At 43.5% G+C, this 27,069-nt stretch overlaps 1 protein-coding gene across 4 annotated transcripts in view; it reads left to right on the top strand.

Moving 5' to 3' along the window:
* Positions 1-27,069, top strand: part of RAD51C (RAD51 paralog C) — a 169,974-nt gene that overhangs the window by 83,592 nt on the left and 59,313 nt on the right. For 3 of the 4 annotated variants that reach the window (XM_077482230.1, XM_077482229.1, XM_077482228.1), the window contains one exon: positions 26,539-26,605. The exons of the other annotated variant lie outside the window; for it this stretch is intronic. In XM_077482230.1, the coding sequence (XP_077338356.1) occupies positions 26,539-26,605 (67 nt within the window). The remainder of the gene's footprint in view (positions 1-26,538; positions 26,606-27,069) is intronic. 4 annotated transcript variants of the gene reach the window in all.

Genomic DNA, 27,069 nt, shown 5'->3' with positions numbered 1-27,069 from the left:
GAGATAATCAGTCATACTCGGAGATAATCAGTCATACTCGGAGATCGCTGCTCACCGAATTTTAACCCCTCAATTCCCTGCCATTACTCTGCAATACCCTGCAACACTCTGCAATGCTCTGCAACACTCTGCAATGCTCTGCAACACTCTGCAATGCTCTGCAACACCCGCCAATGCCCTGCAACACTCTGCAATGCCCTGCAACACTCTGCAATGCTCTGCAACACCCGCCAATGCCCTGCAACACTCTGCAATGCCCTGCAACACTCTGCAATACCCTGCAATGCTCTGCAACACCTGCCAATACCCTGCAACACTCTGCAATGCTCTGCAACACCCCCCAATACCCTGCAACACTCTGCAATGCTCTGCAACACCCCCCCCCCCAATACCCTGCAACACTCTGCAATGCTCTGCAACACTCTGCATTGCTCTGCAACACTCTGCAATACCCTGCAACACTCTGCAATACCCTGCAACACTCTGCAATGCTCTGCAACACCCGCCAATACTCTGCAATGCTCTGCAACACCCGCCAATACCCTGCAATGCTCTGCAAGGCCATACTCTGCAACGCCATACTCTGCAACGCCATACTCTGCAACGCCATACTCTGCAACGCCATACTCTGCAACGCCATACTCGGAGATACCCAGCCATACTCGGAGATACCCAGCCATACTCGGAGATACCCAGCAATACTCGGAGATACCCAGCAATACTCGGAGATACTCAGCCATACTCGGAGATACTCAGCCATACTCGGAGATAATCAGTCATACTCGGAGATAATCAGTCATACTCGGAGATAATCAGTCATACTCGGAGATAATCAGTCATACTCGGAGATAATCAGTCATACTCGGAGATAATCAGCCATACTCGGAGATAATCAGCCATACTCGGAGATAATCAGCCATACTCGGAGATAATCAGCCATACTCGGAGATACCCAGCCATACTCGGAGATACCCAGCCATAGTCGGTGATACCCTGCAATACCCAGCCATAGACATCCCTCCCCTCCCACCGCCCTCCGGTGCTTTTTGCCGACTCGCCATTACGATCAAAGCTTTTTTTTTTTTTCAGGCTTCCCAGCTCAGAGGTGAGATGCGGGGTCTTATTGACCCCATATCTCACTGTAAAGAGGACCTGTCATGCCATATTCCTATTACAAGGGATGTTTACATTGCTTGTAATATGAATAAAAGTGATCAAAAAATTTATTTTTGGGGAAAAAAATGTCAAACTAAAATAAATAAAGTAAAATGAACAATAAAAATGTTTTCTTTTTATTTTTTTTAAACGCCCCTGTCCCCATGTGCTCGCATGCAGAAGCGAACGCATACGTAAGTCCCGCCCACATATGAAAACGGTGTTCAAACCACACATGTGAGGTATCGCTGCGAACGTTAGAGCAATAATTCTAGCCCTAGACCTCCTCTGTAACTCAAAACATATAACCAGTAAAAAAAAATTTCAATCGTCGCCTATGGGGATTTTTAAGTAGCGACGTTTGGCGCCATTCCACGAGCGTGTGCAATTTTGAAGAGTGACATGTTAGGTATCTATTTACTCAGCGTAACTTCATCTTTCACATTATGCAAAAATTGGGCTAACTTTACTGTTTTTTTTTTTTTTTAGCACAAAACTGTTTTTTTTTCCAAAAAAAAGCATTCGAAAAATTGCTGTGCAAATACCGTGCGAGATAAAAAGTTGCAACAACCACCATTGTATTCTCCAGGGTGTTTGCTAAAAAAAACATATATAATGTTTTGGAATTCTATGTAGTTTTCTAGCAAATAAATGATGATTTTTACATGTAGGAGAGACATGTCAGAATTGTCCTGGGTGCTCCAGAACGCCTGATGGCGCTCCCTGCATGTTAGGCCTCTGTATGTGGCCACACTGTGTAAAAGTCTCACACATGTGGTATCGCCGTACTCGGGAGTAATAGCAGAATCTGTTTTGGGGTGTAATTTGTGGTATGCATATGCTGTGTGTGAAAAATAAACTGATAATATGACAATTTTGTGGAAAAAAAAAAAAGTAAAAAAAATCTTGATTTTGCAAAAAATTGTGGGAAAAAATGACAACTTCAAAAAACTCATCATGCCTCTTACTAAATACCTTGGAATGTCTTCTTTCCAAAAAGGGGTCATTTGGGGGGTATTTGTACTTTTCTGGCATGTTAGGGTCTCAAGAATTGAAATAGGCCGTCAGTACTTCAGGTGTGATCAATTTTCAGATATTGGCACCATAGCTTGTGGACTCTATAACTTTCACAAAGACCAAATAATATCCACCAATTTTACTTATTTTTACCAAAGATATGTAGTAGTATACATTTTGGCCAAAATTTATGAAGAAAAAATTACTAATCTGCTAAATTTATAACAGAAACAAAGAAAAATTCATTTTTTTACAGAATTTTCTGTATTTTTTCTTTTATAGCACAAAAAATAAAAAACCGAGCAGTGATTAAATACCACCAAAAGAAAGCTCCATTTGTGTGAAAAAAAGGACAAAAATTTCATATAGGTCCAGTGTTGCATGACTGAGTAATTGTCATTCAAAATGTGAGAGCACTGAAAGCTGAAAATTGGTCTGGTTATTAAGGGTGTTTAAGTGCCCAGTGGTCAAGTGGTTAAAAAGAGTAAACACGGTTGATTGATAATAAATGGCTTGAGCCAAACACAAACCGTTAGTGAAAGAAGAGTTTTTGTGTTATCATTCATATTCTCTGAAAAATGGCCAAGAAATCATAAATTCTGACAGGGTATGTAATTTTATGAGCACAACTGTGTGCCTGTGTATATATATATATATATATATATATATATATATATATATATATATATATATATATATATATATATAATATGTGTGTGTGTAATAAAGTACCCCTCTCTGAGAGACCTCTCCAACATCTATCTGATATGTTGGGTGACATAGCATGAAGGCATGTTGGTTTGTGGTACTGTCTACCTCTAAGCTTGTAGTTTGTCTCTTGAAAGTTTGTTGACTGAGCCTTTCAGGAGGTTCACGTTCATGTGTCACCAGTCCTCCTCTGAGAGTGGCAAGTTTAGATATTTAGCAGCTCTGTCATCATTAGGTTTGTGGGTGTGGAATAATGAAGTAGATCTTTGAGTTAACATGTCGTTGAGGGGTGTCTGAGTGACTGTTTTTCAAATTCTGTATGATGTCTGGGATGGTGTGAGCATTGCGTAGGGTTCTTCAGGAAATGTCTGACTTAGAGAGAGGTCCAAAAGGGAAGGGACACATTCGGGTTATAGTCTAGTAGTAATTGATATGTTCAGAGATTATTCCATTCAAAAAACGAGTGCGGGGGAGTAAGGGCTTTTCCTACCACATATGCAAAAACAATGGCAAACCAGGGGCCTTACAAAACTTTAGTGTTACAGCAAGGTGTACAAATGAGATGAAAATACTCCACCTCTCACATGTGCATGATGATACCACTACGTTCCAAAAAGAAAAGGAGGGCGCACAACCTGGTGCATTACCACTGGTAAACCTTTTATTAAAGCATAAAACAGCAAAGTGTATACTCACAAATGAGCATTAAAAAAAGGCATTGACAATTGAGCAGGTTCGCTGTTCTGAACACCGACAACCCAGGACCTGACGTCGAGTGGATCAAACGATACCTCAAGATGGCTGAGCAAGCTCTCACTGATCTTAATGTTCCCAGTAGAAGTCCTTTATTCTAGTCATTTTCTCAGCAGCTCAGCTTACTCTAGTTCTCTTCCCTGAGCACCTAGTGTGTTCTTGTATTAGAGATTACCTAGCCACTGCTGGGAGGAGGTGCAGGGTGATCAGAGCTCTTACAGAACAAATTTAGAGCAGTTACATAGTGGGAAAACAAAGCAACAACAAGCTAATGAGATCATAATTTAGCTCACTCTGATTCCATGTCAGCATGTTTATTTTATAGTCTGTGCTTGCAGCAGAACCTGATTGGCTGGTTCCCTGGTTGCACCTAGGGTCACCAGAACTAGTGTTCTAATTAGAAAATGTCCCATCTATTCCTGTTCTGGTGAATTTGCGTCTACTTTCACGCTTTGTCATTTCCAGTAAACAAGTCAAATAGAGAGGAGAGGGCGAGTCTCCATAATGGGGCATAGAACCCTAATGAAGAAAAACGGACTGGTGTTTTAATCCCTCCTCAATCTATCCAAAGCCAAAAAAAGTTTTGGCTTATTTATATGTTAACAAACAGTAAATGAGCGGTAAAACAAACTTAACCTGAAACACAGTAGAGCAATTCTTTCTCAAAGTTCACAAGAGAAGAAGCACAGTTCTTTGATTCTGTTCTCCGCACTATGCTCCCCTCTCCTTGAGCACCTTCTCAGTGTTTATAATCAGATTAGAAGGCTGGAAGGTTGTCAAGTCACTCATGGGAGGTCTGGCAAAAAGGGAGGAGCTGCTGAAATAAAAAAAAAAGTAATTCTGCCGTAAACTTGGAGGATGAACTACTTCATAGTGCCTTCAGCTACAGATGTAAGAGGGGTTTTTTTGTTTTTTGTTTTTAAATCTCTTACTGGTTGTTTTAAATATGTAAGTATCTGAGTGCCCACAGACTGGCTCACATTTTTACATGAAAGTAAAGTGTTCCTTACAAACAACTGTACAAAAGCAATTTTTGGAAATGGTTCTTGGTACCACTTTGTGTATGTGTTTCAACCTGGTTTTCAATCTAATGCACCCATGGTGTGAGTGCCTAGTGTACCCAACAATCAATCTAGATTTTGACTTTCTTATGGACCTCACTCAACCTTGCTGTGTTTGTGAGTCAATAATTGATGACACCCATCTTGAACTCCTTTTCTCCTGTAAGCACACCCGATTACCCCTTTCTCCTTCCCATCAGATTACATTGCCAACCCTCTCTTCCAATCCCTACACTGGCTCCCAATCACCCAGTGAATTCAATTCAAAATACTAACCACAACATACAAAGCCATTCATAACTCTGCCCCGAGCTACATCACCAACCTTGTCTCCAAATATCACCCAAACCGTCCTCTCTGCTCTTCTCAAGACCTCCTACTCTCAAGCTCTCTTATCTCTTCCTCCCATGCTCGTCTTCAGGATTTCTCCCGAGCCTCTCCCATCCTCTGGAACTCGCTACCTCAACCTGACCAGCTATCCCCTACGCTTCCTACCTTCAGGCGTTCCCTGAAAACTCACCTCTTCGGGGGAAGCTTACAACGTCTGCAACTAATCTTTTACCACTTCCATCAGCTCATTCCCCACAGCTACAACCTTTTGTACCACCTGCCCCAACCTATTAGATTGTAAGCTCTTCTGAGCAGGGCCCTCTTAATCCTCTTGTATTTTATTGTATTATAACTGTATTGTCTCCCTTTTATATTGTAAAGCGCTGTGTAAACTGTTGGCGCTATATAAATCCTATATAATAATAATTGCACTCATAAATAGCCTGATTTCAGCTTTTAGTTTTTGGGTTACTTCAGTGTTAAGGCAAAGTTTGTATATTACATTTTAGTTGATTTTAGAATGTGTTTAAAACCTTAGAAGTAACATAAAGCAAGCAACAGGGTTTTTTGTTTTTTTTAACCATCTGATTGCTTTTTTGGGGTAATTATCTTTGCATGTTGTTCTGGATGAATTTAATTTTAAAAGAATCTGTGATCCTGTTGATGCAAAAGATTGACAGCAATAGTTCAGCATATTCTACTTAAATTTTTACAATTGTAACAGCAAAATTTTAGCTCAATCCATTTGCAGCAATTTTGTTGAAAAGGGTATAGTTATGGCTTAATTACACAGTGCTTACTGATGAAATAGAAGACCCCTCTCTAAATCCTTCCTCCCTAAGTAAAACCCTTAGTTTTGCCTGCTGCAGTGCTGTCTGTACATGTATAAATAAAATGTACTTTCTGCTTTCATCCAAGCCTCCTAGGCTCTGATCAACTGAATTGCTGCTCTAACAGCAGCCTAAATATAGCTAAGATCTACCAGCAGGCAATGTAATGGCTTCAGTGCTGGAGGAGTTAACAGCATGATAAGCCTGATTAGCTAGTTAATGTGGAAGATATAAAAGGGGCCATGCTTATGCATAGTTTCTGTCATTGCGCCAGTTCAAATACATTTTAGCTGGAAACAACATGCAAGTCGCCTTGCTTGATTGGGCTTTTTGGATTCAGCAGATGCCTGCTTTATTCCATTACTCTTCGACCCTCAAATTCTATTTTATTTGTATAATGTATTTATTGTTCCAGAGATAATAACCTGGCAGGCTTTCAAATGAATAGTGCTGAGGTCTGAGCTGTTTTAGCTGAGACTCAAAGAAATAATGCAAAATTGCATTCTCATAATGCCGTCTGCTGAAAGGAACCACACGCCCCTTGCTTCAACGTTTTACATGCTATTTGCACCAAAGAAAGGATTTGCATGATTGACATGATCCTTGGAGACACTTGCTCACAGAATGTTAACGTTAAAACAGCAGTACAATCATGGGAAGAAATAACAGCCTAATGGCTCCTTATTGAGATCTGTGCTGCAGCTACACTTCACAAATTTATCTAAATATTGAAGTGTTATAAGATCCCTTTCCTGTAAATATGTATGTATATCTGTTGTGATTCATATATCAAGCGAACCTGTCACATTTATAGCCCTGTAGAGCAAAAAAAGGGATATTGAAGCAATTTTTCCAAATGCTGACATTAAATAATCAGAATAAGTTGCTCCTTATATTTAGTAGATATAAGCAGATCTCCTCCAGGACTTTTCCAGAGCCTCTTCAATCCTATGAAACTCTGTACCTCAATCTGTCAGATTATCTCCTGCTCTATTAGCTTTTAGACAATCCCTGAAAACCCTCCTCTTCAGAGAAGCCTATCCTACCCTCACCAGTGGTGGCTGGTGAAGTTTTAGGTTGGGGGGCACCAGACCCCTCCCTTCCTTTTTGACCCCTCCCACTTGGTGAAAATATGTGTGGTTTCAGCAAAATAGTGGGCGTGGCTCAAAGGTGGTGGGGTTGGTGTCTGAGATGAACTAGGGATGGAGGGACAGCAGGCCCAGATCCTGCACAACAATAGAAATATGTGTATTCTAGAAAGTTCAACAATCAGCAGATAAAGATATTCCAAACACCTGGTGTTAGCACTTCATTCATCCCGGCACCATGGTTGTTATGGTGTCAGGATGATTGAAGCAAATTATTTCTATTATTACATTGTAATATAAAATTAAATTATTCAACTCGCCATAATGCAGAATCAGTGGGAGCCCTGAGCATGTTACTAGCCACGTCACCTGCCACCAGATGCAATCAGGTGCCCCCAGAGGAGTCCCTCCTTATATGCAGCCTGTGTCCCACCAAGTCCAGCCTTGCCTGTGTCCCACCAAGTCCAGCCTTGCCTGTGTCCCACCAAGTGCAGCCTTGCCTGTGTCCCACCAAGTGCAGCCTTGCCTGTGTCCCACCAAGTGCAGCCTTGCCTGTGTCCCACCAAGTGCAGCCTTGCCTGTGTCCCACCAAGTGCAGCCTTGCCTGTGTCCCACCAAATGCAGCTTTGCCTGTGTCCCACCATTATTTTTGAAGATTGGGTTATACTTTAAATCACCAACTCTACACGAGAAAGCTGCATGGAGTCAGAATTTCCAGTCACTACTGTGCTTAGACTCTTTACATGATTATTAAGTATGGCTTCACCCACCAATAATTTAGTATGTTGTAGTAATTAAGGTATCAAACTGTTAACAGGTATAAATTTTAGGCACTCTTTTCTGGTGAAATATTCTCTTTCAATTCCACTTCCGTTTGTTTATATTTTTTCATATGTACAACTGTTTTTATAGTTTTAAAAATGAAACGAATGTTGGCAATGAGACATACACTTTGTGATAATGTAGAAGTGTATGGGTAATGGTTAGGTAATACGGTAACAAGTATCGTATTCTTATAAGAAATTTTCCAGTATGCTGCATCATATCTGTTGTTCAAGCATAAATATTGAAATACATGACTCAGTGGCTGGCATTACTGCTACAATAGGCAGCAATCATATTGTACCACTTAAATGTATGAATTAACTAGTTTCAATGGTATTTATTAAAGTTTTCACAGTACAGGATAAAAGACCTCTGCATCCTTTTGAACCGTGTACAGTATTCGTAGTCCATCAAACATACAGTATAGGCGAGAACAATTTACCTCTTGTTCCTTCAAGGCCATGTTTCAAAGGTTCTACAGGCTATACCGTGAGTCCTCCACCTTATGCATTACACTATACTCTGTAGCCTTATGTCAACTTTATAATGTAGGTCACAGCAGTGTCCCATCAATCCATTGGGGGAGCCTGGTTCTCCAAATCATGGAGGGACGCAGTCCAGACCCCACAATGCCAGTGTCTTACAAGGGGGAAAGGGGGGATAGATGATGAGATGAAGGAAAAATGGACTCGGAGGGAATAGGGGGCAGGATTAGGGGGGTGGGAGGAGGGAGGACTCCACACCCCTTGTCATTTCATTCAGGAAGGGTCCTGGTTAGTGATTGTCCGGGGGTCATTTGTTAAGTATCTGATCCATGGGTCCCATACTTTGTTAAACAACTTCATTTTATCCTGTTAATCTTTCATTTAGCATAAACCAAGACATTTTGTGTTTAAGTTGGTCAATTGGTAGGGCTGCAGACCTCCAGTTTCTTTTGTGCTATTGTGACTTTAGCTTATATAAATATGAACGTAAGAAGCCTTCTGTGGCTTTTTGAGGCTTCTTCTACCCTGCTACCTAAGAGTTCGTGCTTTGCGGATTTGGTCAGGTTGATCTGGGTAAGAGTGTATATGAAGTTGTAGACCCTTATCCAAAATCTCTGTACTTTGGGACATGTCCACCATATATGGTATGCCGTTCCCAACTGGCCCCAGCCCCGGAAGCACTCTGGAGTAGTCTAGCTGGTACCATGTGCCACCTTAATAAAACCTTATAATTTGTTTCTATAATTGAGGTGTTGGCAAGTGATCGAGAGGCTATCATTGCTATAGAGTGCCATTCCTTAAGGTCCAGAGTTTCTTGTAAATCTTGTTCCCATTGGATCATATAGGTCAGTTTTACTGAGGCATGTCAAAATCGTGTATATTGCGGATACGTGACCCCTAAATGTATCATATTGTCGACACATGTTCCATGGGAGTCATTGTCGCAAGGTCTTCCTTGCGTGCTAGGGTTTGCATATAGTGGTGTATTTGGGTGAATCTATAGTGTTCACAGTTTGGATAGCATACCTGTATGATCGTAAAGATCTTCTGTCCGTAAGAAGCCCTTGTTGGACCACCATTGAGATGCAGAGGGGGGCGGGGTGAATTCTCTATTTCTCAGGAGGGGTACTAGCGGGTTGTGGGGTGACTTGAATTTCTGAGTTATCTGGAGTCTATCCCAAATGTCTAGTGACAAGGAGTGAGTGGAGCATGATATGGTTGGTCTCTCGTTCATCGGTAGCCACATAATATGGGAAATTGGCTTGGGGTGACAGGAGATTCCATGTTCATCCATAGTGCTTGGGGTTATTGGGAGTCAAATTTAGTGAGTTGGGCCAACTGGGCTGCATAGAAGTATTTCTGCAATTCGGGCAGTCCAAGACCCTCCCCTGTTTTGGTGTAAACATTGTACCTTTGTTCACCCTGGGCCTCTTGTCCCCCCATATAAACTTGAGAATCTTTTTTTGGAACGTCATCAGGTTAGCTCTGACTAGCGCCATGGGTATAGTGCGAAACAAATATACGATTTTTGGAAGAATATTCATTTTTATTTAGTGTAATCTGCCGAATATCTATGAAGGATGAATTTGCCATCTGGCTAGGTCGTCTGTCAAGCGTCCGAACAAAGCAGGGTGATTGTGCTTATATAGGGTTTGTATGGAAGGGGGCAATCCTGTTCCTAAATAAGAAAGAGCTTCCGGCTCCCATTTGAATTAGTAGGATTGTTCGAGCGCTCTCTGAGTGTAACTCTGTAGAGAGATTCAGTGCCCTTGATTTGTTGTGGTTAATTTTAAGGCCTGAGATTTGGGAACGGTTGCAGGATTGCATATAATTTGGAGAGGGAGGTGATAGGTGAAGACAGAGCCAACAGAAGTTCATCAGCAAAAAGTAAGCACTTATGCGCCCTGTCTCCACAATCTATGCACCAACATCTGGACAGGGCAGATCTTTATTTTCAGTGGCTCCATTGCTATAATAAATAGCAAAGGGGATAATGGGCATCCCTGCCTAGTTCCCCTTTGAATATCAAGGGGTTGGGAGGAGTAACCCCTGAGCATCAAAGATGCCGTCAGTACATCATACAGCGTTTGAAGGAGAGCCAGAAAGTGCTCGTCAAACCCAAAGCTGTGTAACACATTAAGTAGATAATCCCAGGATAGGGAATCGAACGCCTTCTGAATGTCCAACGAAAGCAACATGCCCTGTCTAGGTCCTTTTCGGTCCCAGTCTGATTGAATGGCTGAGATTAAATTTATGGTTCTGTGGGTCTGATCCGACACCTGGCGGTTTGGGACAAAGCCCGCCTGATCTAGATGGATATATAGTGGGAGAAAAGAGTTTAATTTAAGGACAAGTACTTTTGTCATTATTTTTAAATCCACGTTAATCAAGGCAATTGGCGGTAGTTGGCGCAATCTCCATGGTCTTTTCTAGATTTTGGTATAACATGTAAGTATGCTGCATTTTCACGCTTAGGGATGTTGTTTCCCTGTGTCCGGTCATTAAAGTAGGAACACAAATGGGGGATGAGGATCTCTTGATATTTTCTATAATAGTGCCCCTATAAGCCATCTGGGCCTGGGGCTTTAGAGGGGTGTATATTTTTTATGGCCATTCTGATCTTTGATTCCTTGAATTCCTTATCCATAAGCTCTGTATGAGCATGTGCAAGCTGGGGCAATAGAATGTTTTGAAAGAACGTTCCTGCTTTTGTCTGTGAGAATTTATCTGGTGAGCTATACAATTTTACGTAGAATTTGTGGAATTCCTGAACGATCAGTTCAGGATTTTGTGTGGGGTGTCTTGTAGGTAAGTCGCAATTTAGGCAAAGTTGGCATATATGTTCAGGCTACCAATTTCCTAGCCAGCATTGTGGTTGGTTTGTCTCCCATTGTATAGTATTTGTTTCGACCAGCAAATAAGTTTTTCTGCTTGGGTGGTCAGGCTTAGGTTTAGTGTCAGTCCCACCTCATCTATCTTATGCCTAATATTATCCTGGGGGCCATATGCTGTTCTTTGCTGAGTTTGTCTAAATCCGCTTCTAATTGTTTGATCGCTTGTTCCCAGATCCGTTTGGCCCTGGCCGCTATTTGAATAAGTTTACCCCATATAGTAGCCTTATGAGCTACCCAATTTATCGCAGGGGATGTGTCCGACGTATTGACCCGAAAATAGTCCTGCAATTCTTTCTCAATTTTAGTATAACGTATGGGGTCATTTAATAGGCCTACATTAGATCTTCATGGGGAGGAGTGCGGTTTGGTCCAGAGTCCTGTTAATGAAAGTTTGATCGGAGAGTGATCAGACCAGGGGGTGAACAGAATCTTCACTGACGTTATGTATGAGAGAAAGGAGGTATGTACTAAAAAGTGGTCTATCCAAGAATAAGTATGATGTACCTGTGAAAAGTGTGTGTAGTCTCTAGTGGAAGGGTTTGTCTCTCTGCAGGCATCAATCAGATCATACAAGTGAAGTAGGCATGCTACTTTGCTGCTTCCGCTTGGTGGTCGCTTAAGTATCATTTTAGTGGGGTCTGATTTATTCGTAATCCACTCTAAAGCCGCGTACACACGGGCGGACTGTCTGGCCAACTTAGTCCGTCAAAACACATTTCAGCGGACAGTCCGCTCGTGTGTGGGCTTCAGCTGACTTTTTCAGCGTACAGTCTGGCGGACTAAGTATTTCGGAATTTCCGTAATATTGTCCGTCCAACTTTGGTTTCAGCGGACAATCCGCTCGTGAGTAGGCTAGTTCGACGGACTAAGTATGGCGCATGCTCAGAAAGGATTTACACGGCGAAAGGTTGCATTGCTGTGTATTGGACTTCCTATTTCTAGTCCCGGCGTACGTGCTGTACACGTCATCGCGCAAGCTTTCGACGGACTGTTGTTCATCCATGTGTGGTCAAGTCCGTTCATTCGAAAGTAGGACGAACTGTCCGTCGGATTGTCTGACGGACTAAGTTGGCCATACAGTCCGCCCGTGTGTACGCGGCTTAACAGTATATTGCTGTCACCTCCCATGATTAATTGCCCTTGTACTTTGGGCATCGATATTTTGAACATTTTGCTAAAGAACTCTACCTGTCCAGAATTAGGGGCATAATATGAAATAAATGAAACTAATTGATCATTAAGGCGTCCAACTGTCATAATATATTGGGCATTTTTGTCCTTAACTATAGTGATGGGGTGAAGGGGGTCCCCCTCGAAAAGCAAACCGCCACCCCCCCTTTTTTCCAGGGCCAGAGGATAAGTAATATTGCAGGTAATTGATATTCAGATATCTAGGAGCTGAGGTTTTTGAAAAATTAGCTGCAATAAGAGAACATTGGCTCGCTGTGCGCGATGGAATTGAAAAGCTTTGGTTCTTTTTATCGGGGAATTAAAGCCGTGGACATTGTGGGTGACTATGGAATAGTTAGTGGAATATAACTTAGCCATCGTGGTAGGGCAGAACACTGTTACCTCATATCATGTAGTTAAATGGTGGAACCTCTGAGGCGGGTGGTATCATCTTCCATACCAGCCAGGACCAGATCACAAGGTCGGAGTGTGAATTCAGGATCCGGGGTGGGGGGGGAGGGAAGAGGGGGGAATAAGGAAAAGACGAATGAAGGAAAATTGAGCACTTGGCCTTAGGGCCATGTCATCTCACTTAATACACATTGAATAGTTATTGTTATTTTGGGTAGAAACTCCAACCGGAAGCCCGAGAATGTATGTGCGAGGGTACCGCCATCCGCAGAGGAAGGTAGTCTCACTAATGGGGGCCCTGACCCAAAGGTTAAAAATAGGTAAGTAGACAGGAACTAGACTATAACTGGTATAACCATGTGGAACTTCAGTGGTCTGAACAGATCTCCTTTTCCCATGGGCCAGAAGTCCAGAGCAGGCAGATTCCCTTTATAACTATGCGTGCTCTGGAATTGTGGGCACGGGGGATTGATATAACATCACCCCGAGGAGACAGGCACAGTACTTTACTGTCGTATAACAGAACTGACAATAAACATTGGCTATTTAAGTAATTAACCAGGTTGAACAGTAAACTGCACGGTTAACGTGCAACGGGGGTGACTGTGGTAGATCTACTGTCAATAATAGGTGTCGTCCAGTCCAACTGGAAGGAACGTTATCAACCCCTGTTTAGGGGGAGGTAGAGTCTGATTGGATTCAGGTAATCGGAGGAGACCTTCTGGCCAGCATTCTCTTTTGGTCCTGCTACAATGGGGGGAGAGGACAATTTGCTTGACGGGAGGGGGAGGCGGTTTGGGAGTCCTGTGTAATGATCCCCAGTTCCAGCAACAAGTCCTCGCCATCTTGGAAAGGAGTGGGCTCTGCCCTTGTATGAGAATGACAACTTGAATGGAAATGCCCATTTGTATTTTATCTGTCTGTTCACAAGCTGTTGCAGTAAAGGCTTTGTGTTTCTCTGTTTTTACACTGTAGAAGGGGCTAAATCAGTGAAAAGCTGGATAGTTGCTCCAAATAGTGACAAAACCAATCTATTGCGGACGGCAAGCATCAGCTTCTCCTTTACGCGGTAATAGTGTGGCTGTACTATTATATCACGTGGTAGGCCAACCAACCTAGGGGCTGTTAGGGTGTGATGGATTCTATTGATCTCCATTTGGTGCACGTTTATGACAGGAATCTGTTCTTTCATCATCATGGCTCCTTCTAAATCAGTAGGAGTTTCAGGAAGCCCCCTTATGCGTACATATCTGCAAGACCGGTTTTCCAGATCTTGGATTTTTAGTATAAGCCACTTCCAGTCTGTCCTGGAGATTGGTAATCGTATTGGAATTCTTTGTGACTGTGCTGTCCACCTTGGATTCGATCATCTCAAACCCCTTTGTCCTATGCCCTGGATGGTCACGCTTGAGGTCAGTGGTAATTATGGTGCATGCTTTAGATAGTTCTTGCTGCAGAATTGTAGAAAAGCGTACAAGCAGCACAGCATCTCCAGCATAGTGTGCAGGTTGAGGTGCATGCATTTCCCTGTCAGGGCTGGATTGCTGAAGATTAAATCCATCTCTGCCATATTTCTGTCCATAGAGGACATTAAGAGTCAACAGGCTCTTGTATGTCTCTATATGTGGCAGGTGATGGGGGCTGTGATAGGGACTCACTCTGGTCTGCGTCCAGATCTCCAGAGCATTGGGAGGAGAAAGGGTCCCTGATATGATCAGGCTGGACCTGCTTGGCTGCCTTCTTCTGTGACCTGGTTGTTTCTGAGCTTGTGCCACCTCATGGCTCCCCTCGTTCCAGCGCCATCTTAGATTGAGGTTTCTGTCCGGGGGAGTGCCCCACCACTCTGTTATGGCTAGGCTGTTTATACTGCCTTCTCTTGGGCTGAACCGTCGCCCACAGGTGCATTACCGTCTTGGGGTATGCTCTGGTCAGTCCCTGCTGTTCGTACCTGCTGTCTGCACTAGTTATAGCTCCTTTGGGTCGGTGGCGTGTGGAGCTCATTCAGAGCATGTCTTAGATCCCGTGCATGCGCACTTGAATTTTTTAGCAAAGGTATGTACATTTTCACTGTGGTGATCTCCTCTCCTTACCACATGAGGATGTGTTGTAACATCTACTCCTACTTGGCCCATAGATATGTCAAAATCTATAAAAGTGATAGATCCCTTCCATTTCTCTGTGGAAAGAGATACACTAACTTTTAATGGCATCCCAGTCTTAGTCTGTAGGGTTCAAAATTGAGTTGGCCCGCTCTTTGCATCTATAGCAGCTTCAACTCTTCTGGGAAGACTGTCCACAAGGTTTAGGAGTGTGTTTATGGGAATGTTTGACCGTTCTTCTAGAAGTGCATTTGTTAGGTCAGGCACTGTTGAAGAAAAGAAGGCCTGGCTTGCAGTCTCCACTCTAGTTTATCCAAAAGGTGTTCTATTTGGTTAAGGTCAGGACTCTGTGCAGACCAGTCAAGTTCCTCCTGTTTTTCAGGGGTTGGGCTCAGCCCCTTAGTTCCAGTGAAAGGAACTCTTAAGGTGTCAGCATACCAAGAGATTTTGGACAATTTCATGCTCCCAACTTTGAGGATGGCCCCTTCCTGTTCCAACATGACTGCACACCAGTGCACAAACAAGGACCATAAAGACATAAATGTAAAAAGTTTTGGGTGGAGGAACTTGACTGGCCCGCAGTCCTGACCTTAACCCAATAGAACACCTTTGGGATGAATTGGAGCGGAGACTGTGAGCCGGGCCTTCTCGTCAACATCAGTGCCTTGACCTCACAGATGTGCTTCTGGAAGAGTGGTCAAACATTTTCCTAGACACACTCCCAAACCTCGTGGACAGCCTTCCCAGAGGAGTTGAAGCTGTTATAGCTGCAAAGGGTGGACCAACTCAAAATTTAACCCTACAGACTAAAGCCTCGTGCATACCCTTAAATTTTTGAATGACCGAACGTCTGTTTTTTGTGACATGCTAGTCTCATGTTGAAAGTGCAGAGGTTACTCACAATACGAACATTTTCATACAATAGAATACAATGTCAGAAGTGACATAATGTGTTGAATAGTTTGGTAGGAGAGCAGTGTTTCTGACTTGATATGTATTTTAAATTCACAGAGCATCATTTCTATTTTGACAAAAAAAAAAAAAATAATAATTAATGTCTACATATTACCCTGTGCTAATATAACTTGCTAAACTGGACATAGTGGTGCTTGCATATTTAATGCAAGGGTTTACATTTAAACAAATCTTTACTTCAGCTAACAAAGTTAAAGTGTTACCCCAACATTTCATATTCCTGATATGTGCCTTCTGTACCATGTACTTCTTTGAAAAAGTATCCTGTTCTCTTTGTGTTACTTCATTTGTGTGAAATCCCTGGTGTTCCTGACAGTCCCTCTGCTTTCCTTTTAAAAACTGACCACACTATGTAGGATAACACAGCGTTATTAGTCCCCTAGCTATGCTGGAAACTCAGTGTGCTCTCCTCCAATGATCAGACTTACTCTGATACAGACCTCCTTCACAGTCTTTCATTGGAAAGTTCGGTGTGCTGCTGCTTCTCCTCCCCCAGCTCTTATCACTTGTATAAAATGGGTATTTATAATGTTTTGTTATATCTTTACACCAATAGAATGGGTTGCTTTACAAGGTGCTTGTTTACAATCACTTTAAGCTCTAGCATGCTCCCCTTCCTTTCTAACACACTGTGCCTGCATCTTATCAGTGCTAGCAGTTTAGTAAGTTTTTATTTTATATACTTTAAACATCATACAAATGGGTAGAATCAGAAGAAAACTCAGTCAGTACAGTTCATAGGGTCAGCCCATAACAAAAGGATTGGAAAGCCATATAGGTTGAACATGGGTGTGAGCCGTTAACCCCCTGAGTCAGGTACAATATAATTGACATGTAAAGGCACGTAACCTGACCACAGTGTCTGGTCTCAGCAGCCATGATACACAGTGTCAGTTTACAAAGGGATGGGGAGAAACTAGCAGGATCAGCCAGGTTTTTTAGGTGTTACAGGGGGCCAAATGACACAGGATGAGCACTGTATCATATAACATGCTTTAAAGGAGCGGGATTCATTTTCTTGGTGGGTTAAATGCTTTAACGGCATGCCAACCGGCCCATACCCGAATGACGGCTACAGGGTGGTTGCATAACTCTGGCAGGGCGTACAGTGACGTCCTCCCAGAATCCCACTCTCACGCACCCCCTGGGGCATGCACCCGAGAACACCTGTGACCTGATAGCAGCCAAACGGCGGAGAGATCACATGTAAATAAGCTGGCATGATATCCGGTTCCTCTTTCCCCTCTTCACCCAGTGTGAGCGAAGAGGGGATAGATTGGTGGCAGCAGCACTGTGGGCTCAATCTGTAGTGCCCACAGGGCTGCTCTGTGACACAGAGCCACATCCATCCATTCATGCTCAGCCATAATCTGTAATACCTCTGCAATACCCTGCAAAACTCTGCCATACCCTGCCATACTCTGCCATACCCTCCCATATCCTACCATACTCTACTATACCCAGCTGTACACAGCCATATTCGGCCATACTCGGCGGCACTCGGCTTCTGAAAATTCCAATCTCTCCTCAGAAGCTGAGGGTAAAGGTGATGGACTGGCCAAGCATGTCTCCAGACCTAAACCATATTAAGCATCTGTGGGGCATCCTCAAACAGAAGGTGGAGCAGTGAAAGGTCTCTAACATCCACCAGCTCCGTGATGTCGTCATGGAGGAGTGGAAGAGGACTCCAGTGGCAACCTGTGAAGCTCTGGTGAACTCCATGTGCAAGAGAGTTAAGACAGTGCTGGGAAATAATGGTGGTCAAACAAAATATTGACACTTTGGGCCCAATTTGGACATTTTCATATTTGGACATTTTCATTTAGGGGTGTACTCACTTTTGTTGCCAGCAGTTTAGACATTAATGGCTGTGTGTTGAGTTATTTTGAGGGGACAGCAAATTTACACTGTTATACAAGCTGTACACTCACTACTTTACATTGTAGCAAAGTGTAATTTTTTCAGTGATGTCACATGAAAATATATAATAAAATATTTACAAAAATGTGTCACTTTTGTGAGGTAGTGTGTGTGTGTGTATATATATATATATACACACACACACACACACACACACACACAGTTAGTTGTGCTCATAGGTTTACATACCCTGGCAGAATTTTATGATTTCTTGGCCATTTTGTTTGGCTGAAGCCATTTATTATCAATCAACTGTGTTTACTCTTTTCAAATCATAATGTTAACAGAAACTACCCAAATGACCCTGATCAAAAGTTTACATACCCTGGAATGTTTGACCTTGGTACAGACACAGGAGGTGGCACACACAGGTTAAAATGGCAATTAACCGATCGCCGACCAGCCGCCGTCATCATACTGCGGCAGGTCAGAGCGAGCCGTCGTAGCTATACGTCGTGCATGCGCCCGCTGCACTACAGGAATGCCGATGCTCGTGGCCCGTCGCAATGACCACTGGCCACAAGTGATCGCAGGCAGGAGAGGCAGAACAGGAAAGTGTGTTTGTGTGTGTAAATACACAAATCCCTGTTCTTTTCTGTGAGTTCCTAACAGCTAGGAACCATGATCTGTCATTTCCTCTAGGTCAGCCCCCTCCCCATACAGTTAGAAACACACACAGGGAACACAGTTAACCCCTTGATTGCCCCCTATTGTTATTCCCTTCCCTGGCAGTGACATTTTTACAGTAATCGGTGCATTTTTATAGCACTTTTTTTTTCAAAATTGTCACTCTTTTTTTGTTTATAGCGCAATAAATAAAAACTACATAGGCGATTAGATACCACCAAAAGAAAGCTCTATTTCTGGGGAAAAAAGGATGTCAATTTTGCGTCGCGCAACCACGCAATTGTCAGTTAAATCAACCAATCACAAAAAATGGCCCGGTTATTCAGCAGCCAAATCTTCCAGGGCTAAAGTGGTTATAGGTTAATTTCCCACATTTTGTGGCTATTTAAATCACAATTAGTCACTGATTCATGAGGATGTAGAAAAGAACAGTCAAAAGAACTGCATGACAAGGTAATGAAACTTTACAAAGAGGGAAAAGGATATAAAAAGATATCCAAAGCCTTTAATATGCCAGTCAGTACTGTTCAATCACTTAATAAGAAGTTGAAAATTTGGGGGATCTCTTGATACCAAGCCAAGGTCAGGTAGTTCAAGAAAGATTTCAGCCACAATTGCCACAGGAATTGTTCGGGATACAAAGAAAAACCTACAGGTAACCCCAGGAGAAATACAGGCTGCTCTGGAAAAAGATGGTGTAGTTTTTAAGCACAATGCAATGATACTTGAACAAAAAAGAGCTGCATGGTCAAGTTGCCAGAAAGAAGCCTTTACTGTACAAGTTCCACAAAAAAGCCTGGTTACAATGTGCCCAACAACACCTTGACATGCCTCATTGGCTTTTTTGTGGCATTGGTGCAGTAAAGGCTTCCTTCTGGCAGCCTCACCATGTAGCTCTTTTTTGTTCAAGTATCATTGAATTGTGCGCCTTAAAAACAACCACGCCATCTTTTTGGAGAGTAGCCTGTATTTCTTCCAAGGTTACCTGTGGGTTTTTCTTTGTATCCTGGGCAATTCATCCGCCAGTTGTGTTTCTTTTTTTTTTACTTTCAAAATGTTCCTTTATTTTGACATATAATCCAAAAAGGTACAACATTTGTCAAAAATTGACTAAATCAAGCCATACAGTACAGGTGAACTTTGTACAACAAATAATCAGTACAGTAAGGATACACCACTGGAGTCCCATTGCTACAGGATGTCCCCCTTGTGCTCGGAGGTTGGGCGGGGTGGGGGTCAGTATTTTAACCCTATATTTGTGATCTTGGTGATAGACAGCAACCTCCACCTATGCCGTCCATGGGTGCCACACTCTAGTGAACTTCTTGGAACAATTCCTGTTCAGGTATGTTAATTTGTAAAGAGGAGGCACTGCATTTATTGATTTCTCCCAGGAATCCACTGTGGGGGGAGAGGGGGCCCTCCATCGCAAAACAATTTCCCTCTTCACATAGAAGAAAAGGAAGGACAGAAGCAGCTTAGTACATCGTGGCCTCTGATCATCGTCCTGGATTCCCAGAAGCACCAGTTCTGGGGACACAGGAAGATTAAGCTGAAGGCGACCACTGATAGTCTCTACCACCCTAGCTCAGTACCCAGCAATCCTGGGGCAACTCCAAAACATGTGGAAGTAGGATCCCACATGATTCTGGCACTGGAGACAGTCCTGTGATCTCTGCGGGTAAACCTTATGTAGCCTTTGGGGAGTATAATAGACCCTGTGTAGGAACTTAACCTGGATTAGCTTCTCTTTTAATGAGATCAGCAAAGAGGTACTATTGGCTAAGCAGTCATCCCAATCCTCCCTATCTAAGTCAGGTATGTCTGATCTCCACTTGTCCCAAAGTTTCTCTAGTTTGGTGGAGTCTTTTCTCAGCAGGTACAGCGCAGACAAGGGCTTCTGCAGTTTGTCCTGGGCCAACAATTCCAATTCCTCCACAGCATCCATAGTAAGTCTGGGTATTGTCGGAAACTGCGCCCGGGCGGCAGGGCGTAGTTGAAGGTACCTAAAGTACATCCACCCTGGTAAGTGATATTTACTGCGGAGAGATGTGAATGACAGCAGAACACCCTCAGACATAATATCTCCGAGCTTTTTAATGTTTTACCTAGCCCAAAAGTGTGGTTAGGGGATTGTCTTAAACTGTGGGAGGTTGGGGTTACCCCAGAGTGGGCACAAGGGAGACCAGTTCTGAGGGTGGGTAAGTCCTTGTCTAGCTACTGTCCAAGCCCAAAGGTTTTTTCTAGTAGGTCGTGGGAGATTGTCATATGCTGTATGTCCCCTTTAGACTAGATTGCCCAGCTCTTGGAGTGATCCAAGGATAGCTGCCTCCAAGCACACTGCTGCGTTCTTCCTGGAGAGTACATACCACCACTTGACCGTGACCAGCACGGCCGCCCAATAGTATATCTGTTACTCTGGCAAAGCCAACCCCCCATGGTGAACAGGAAGAGTTGAGGTTGATCTAGCTAATACAGGGCTCGCTCCCCCCCAAACGATCCCACACACTTGTCCAGTTCTACAAAAAAGGAGTTGGGTATCCAGATTGGACTATTGCGGAAGACGTATATAAACTTGGGAAGAAACTGCATCTTCAACAAGTTTATCCGACCCATGAGATTTAGCAGGAGGGAGGTCCAGGTCTTAAGTTGGGACATGACCAGGCACAGATTCAGATCCATGAAGCTGGTCAGCTGTCTGCCAACTTGAAAACCCAAGTACTTAAATTGGTCTATCCAGCATAACGGTATCGCCTTGTCAGGGTCACAGGCCTGGGGGTCCAGAGGGAAAATGTTTGATTTAGACCAATTAATGCGTATTCCAGAGTACTTACCAAAGGTATCAAAAATCTCTAGAGCAGCTGCTAATGACTCGTCCACGTCTTGCAGATACAGTAGCATCTGCATAGAGAGAGATTTTTTCTTCTAGGGAGCCCACCCTCAGACCCTTTACCCTGTTCGAGCATCGAATTTGGGTTGCCAGGGGTTCAAGCACCAGAGCGAACAGGCCTGGAGACAATGGACAACCCTGGTGTGTACCCCGCTGTAACTCAAATGGTTCCGACAGCCTGTCATTAGTTCGGATCCGAACCACAGGTGCCTGATACAGCATGTGTAGCCACCCGGGCAATCTAGGGCCAAAGCCAAACCCCTTCAGCACCTCCCACAGAAAAATCCACTCCACTGAATCAAACGCCTTTACATGTATCGTAGACATATTGAGAAAGAGGCGTCTTAGGTTGATATCTGTTCTCTTCCAGGGCATAAATCCAGTTTTATCCGGGTGGACCACCTCCTTCAGAACCATAAACAACTTTTTTGCCAGTATTTTTGCCAAAATCTTGGCATCAACATTTAGGAGGGAGATTGGTTTGTAGGAGGAGCAGTCCTCAGGATCCTTGCCCGGTTTAGGAATCAAGACCGCAACCTCCTCAGACATGGAATCATGGAGCGCCTCTATCTCAAAAAATCTGGCATACAGTGCCAACAACCGAGGGGCCAGTAGGTCCTGATATTGGGAATAAAATTCAGTCGGCAGAGCATCCGCCCCTGGAGTTTTTCCTGCCTAAGCTGAGATATAGCGGTCTGAACCTCCTCCAGGGTGATATCAGCCTCCAGGTTGGAACAAGCCTCTTCAAGAGTCGGGAGAGGAATATCAGCTAGGTACTCAGATAAATCCTGAAGAGAGTAATCCACTCCGGAGGAGTACAGGCATCTGTAGCATTGGGCGAATCTGATGCTAATGTCACTAGATGATTGCAACAGTTTCCCCTCCGAGTCTCTGATTCTACCAATATGAGTAGTAGCAAACTGGCCCTTGGCTAACCATGCCATCAGACGACCACTCTTATTACCATATTCAAATATTTTTAGGGCTGTGGTAAGGAGTGGCTTCTGTGTCGCCTCAACTCTGCAGTGTGAACTGCCAAGCACCATAGGTGACCTGGTCGGGGCCTGCCACATAAGCCTCCTCCCTCATCCTGGCCTCATCCACCAACCTCTCCATGGATTGCATAGATTTATTGCAAGCTGTAGATATATGTGCCATGTACTCTACCTTGGTCCAGGCCTTGAGGGCATCCCAGGTGACCAGAGGAGTAGCAGTGCCAACGTTATCAATCCAGTAGTTACACGACCCCTCCTGCACCGCCTCGCAGACTCCCTCATCCTAAATCCAAAAACTAGAGAGCCTCTACAGCCTCTCCCCGGGGGGTGCAATAGATACCTTGAGAAGCAAGCGGGCATGATCTGAGATTCCCCTGGGCAGGATATCTACTTTCGTGACCTTCTTAAGTATTGAATGTCGATACGGGATACACTTTTGAATGTGGTGAAGTGACAGGTAAATTGCTTAGCACCAGGGTTGTAGTGGCGCCAAACATCTGTCAAGGTGAAAGAGGTGGCCCAGTCTGACAAACCCGGTACCCAACAAGACACAGAGCGTAGCCTCTCCATGTCTGGCGTACAGGTCAAGTTGAAGTCGCCCATTACCAGAATGTCTTCCACCCCATAGTCTATCGCCATCTGCATAATTATATAAAGTAAAGCCGGTTCAGTTTGGGGAGGGAGGTATAGTCCCACCAGAACACATGGGTTATTAGCAATCAATGCATGGAGAAGGACATACCTACCCCCGGGATCTGTCCTAACACTCAAGAGCCGGAAAGGAAGCTGCTTGCGTATCGGGATGCTAACCCCCCCTGGAGTAAGTGGAGTATGTTAAATGATAGTAAGACCCAACTCAGACCTTTTTAAGGCTCAGGATTCGAGACACAAGGAGATGAGTCTTCTGTAAAACACAGATGTGTGGAGAATACTTCCTTAAGTAGCTGAACACCAGAGATCTCTTATGAGCAGAGTTCAAACCCCGCACATTCCACAAAATCCCAGAAATCTGAGCCATTGTAGCCTGAGAGAGCAATTGAGGGGTGCATGATAGACTGTGCGTGGGGATACTCCACTCCCTCCAGGGGTCAACCAGCCTGCACTGGTTATCCCAGCCACTCCCACACTCCATGTACCGGTAATATCAAGAGGATCATACCATAAAGAAACAAACAAACATTTCAAACTGAAAACTGTAAATCATACCCCGATATGTAACCAAAACTGGGTCAGCAACGGCTGAACTCCCCTTCCCACCCAAGGTAAGACTGCATTTTTCCCCAAATTAATCTGCCCGAAGGCAACCAACGTCTGGGGGCGTGTGTATATTCCCCAAGTCTCAGCAGTTTAGCATCTTTTTTTGTCCCAACAGTAGGTGTAAAGGAGGGAAAAGTGGGGTAGGTTCAAAAGCTGCTATAACATTGTAACCGAGTCATGTAATTCTCCTGGACAAGCCAGGGGCTCCAAACGTACTTGTTGCCGTATCAACAGATAAAAATGCGATAATCTAACAAGAGTACAGTAGGCAAGCTGCCCTTATGTAACTTATAGGCAGACTAAATCACCAGTAAAGGAGATAGAGACCAACTCCATGTTAGCAGACAGGGACAAACTATCATTAGCAAGGTATATGCAACATCATGCCTGCCAACATGGTACCTCCATGTGAAAGTCTGGCAGAGAACGTGTAATTGTATGGTTCATAGATGCATGCTGCCAGCCAACAATTAATAGAATAGGCATATCTGTGGAGGGGATAGGTCCGTTGGGTTTAGGTTTCCCATGAATTACTGCCGTGTTGTTAAACATGTAGTAACATCTTGATCCTTTTAGACCGAGGAACATGGTCATCCGGAAAAGAACATTTACAGCAACTGTAACTCACCCCTGTAACTTCACCCCTGTGGGGGTACCGTTTCCAGCCAGCATGCAGCCTCTCTTGGGGAGGTGAAAAAAAACATACCGTTTCCCCGTCAATCACCCGCAACTTGGCGGGGAAGAGTACACTGTACTTTATTCCCTTGGCGTGTAGGCCTGCCTTAATGGCATAAAACAAGCACCGGAGATTTTGTGTTTCAATGGAGAAATCCAGGAACAGCATCAACCAGTTGTTTCTGTATGTCAGCTCCCCGGCAGCTCTAAGCCTAGCCGCTCTGAGCAGCTCATCACAGACTCTAAAATTGAGGAGACACATAATAAAAGTGGGGGGAGGAGAGCCTTGTGGGCCTGGTTGTGGTGCAAGTCTGCACTCTCTGTCCATCGTAAAGTATGGGGATAGGTGAGCTGCCGAGAGGAGGGAGAAAAGCAGCTCCTCCGCAAAGACCGTGGGGTTCTTACCCTCAGCACCTTCTGTCAGTCCCGCGATACGGATGTTCTGTCGGCATCTGTTCTCGGAATCCTCTGCCCAGTGTGCCAACAGTTTCACCTTGGATTGAAGAGTGCGGATCACTCCCGTGTTCTCCCTCACTGCGTCTTCCACCAGAGCGATGCAATGTTCAGCCGTTGTCAGCCTGGATCGGACTTTGTCTTCTGCCTAATGAGACCCACATCCATCTGCACCTCTTCAATTTTGGATGTTAGGGCCGTCTGGCATGAGGCGACAGCCGTTTGGCAAATGTTGATTGCTGCCATGACCCCCCGGGATGCATGGGGGGGAGGCAGTCAGTCCCTCCCACATATCTGTTTGAGAGGCCATGTTGGCATGAGGGGGCTGCTCGCTAGGCCGCTGTCTGGCAGGACTGGTCTCTGTTGGTATATTCGGGGGGGGGGGGTTTAAGCTTCTTACCCACTTTACCTCAACCGGCTTCACCAAGGCTTTTTGTCAATGTAGAGCTTCTGGTGACTCGGTTAAATGGGCATCCGGAATGCTGGAGCAGCAGAGCTCTGAGACACATGTCCGCTCACGCAGATATCTTGGACACGGCCCCCAGGCTGCAATCTTTCTTGGTCTACTTGACCTTGGCTTGGTATCAAGAGTCCCTAATTTTCAACTTCTTAATAAGTGATTAAACTGGCTGCCATATTCAAGGTTTTGGATATCCTTTTATATCTTTTTCCATGTTTGTAAAGTTTCATTACCTTGTTACGCAAGTCTTTTGACTGTTCTTTTCTACCTCCTCATGGCTCAGTGTCTAGCCTGCTTAGTGCATCCATGTGAGCGCTAACAAATTCATTGACTATTTATACACAGACACTAATGGTGATTTAAAAAGCCACAAATGTGGGAAATTAACCTTTAGTTTACAGTTTTAACCTGTGTGACACCTTCTGTGTCTGTACCAAGGCCAAACATTCCAGGGTATGTAAACTTTCTGTTGTCATTATCATTGAAAATAGTAAACACAGTTGATTTATAATAAATGCCTTCAGCCAAACACTAACCGTGAGTGAAAGAAATGTTTTTGTGTTATTGATATTCTCTGAAAATGCTAAAGAAATCATAAAATTCTGCCAGGGTATGTAAACTTATGAGCACAACTATGTGTGTGTGTGTATATATATGTATATATATATATATATATATACCATATACGTGTGTGTGACAGTACCTAGATTTTTTTTTTTTTTAAATTGCCAGCCAAATCAAATTTGCAGCCATATAAAAACGAGACATATACTTTGTAAGATTCAGGTTTTCTTTTTATAGCAAGCAACCCTTACAATTTCATTGTAATGGTTCATCCCAATACTTGATGTATTACCATAATTATCCAAGCTATTTGTTTAAAGGAATATTCAAGTTAAAAGGTAAATTTAAGGAGGTAGACTGTCTTGTTTTGGTCCTCTGGAGTTCAAGGGCTTGGTACCTGGCAGTTGGGGGTAAGGATGTGCTGCCACTCAGGTTGTCATTCTCCCTCCCTATTGTTATTGCCCAATGGCATACCTAAGTCCAAATACATTAACCCTCTTTTCAGTTTGGTGGTTCCTCCTGTGGAACAGATTAATGCTAAGGACATAACTGTTGTGGAGTCTTTAGACCAGTTTCCTGAAGTATGACATTGTTATGGAACCTTGACTGTTATGTTACTAATGTATGTAGTCGTCGTTGATGGGTTTCTGTTCTGTTGTTGCCCTTCATTTGATGTCGGTGATTGACATGTGTGATATAATGCTATTTTGTTAAACCTGCATACCTTTCAATAAAGATAAAAAAATAAAAAAAAGTAAATTTTACCTTGAGAAGCATACATGGAACAAGTTTTTTCCCATTAAGTATTTCAGTCTTTCATAGAGAGGTTGCTGGTTGTCAATCCCCAGTTCCATTTTCTAGTGATCTTTATGTGTTTTTTTTTTTTTTCCCTACAGGTAATCTTAACAAACCAGATGACTACAAGAATTGAACCCAGAGAGTCCTTTTTGGTACCCGCTTTAGGTATGTTGTGGTTATAAATAAATCTCTATATAAGCAACTGTATAAATGCCCATTTCAATATAGTAGCATATGCAATAAATAATCTAAGCTAAATGTGGAGGCTGTTTTTGTAAAAATGTATTCCTGTCAGTAACAACTGCTCCTCATAATTTGATTCACATAGTCTACTGGAGTCCTCGGTTTGAATCCCCATCATGACATTTTTCTGCATGGAGTTAGCATGTTCTCTATGTGCCTTCAGGCAATCCGTTTCTTCCCACGATCCAAAGACATGTTAATTGGTTCCTTTTTATATTGGCCCTAGTATATGTGGGTGCGTAGGTATATACAGTGGTGTGAAAAAGTGTTTGCCCCCTTCCTCATTTCCTGTTCCTTTGCATGTTTGTCACACATAAGTGTTTCGGAACATCAAACCAATTTAAACAATAGTCAAGGACAACACAAGTAAACACAAAATGCAATTT

This window comes from Lithobates pipiens, unplaced genomic scaffold, assembly GCF_037356315.1.
Source record: "Lithobates pipiens isolate NorthernLeopardFrog02 unplaced genomic scaffold, aLitPip1_a1.2 Scaffold_16, whole genome shotgun sequence".
Taxonomy (NCBI): domain Eukaryota; kingdom Metazoa; phylum Chordata; class Amphibia; order Anura; family Ranidae; genus Lithobates; species Lithobates pipiens.
This window is presented reverse-complemented; position numbering and strand designations above follow the sequence as displayed.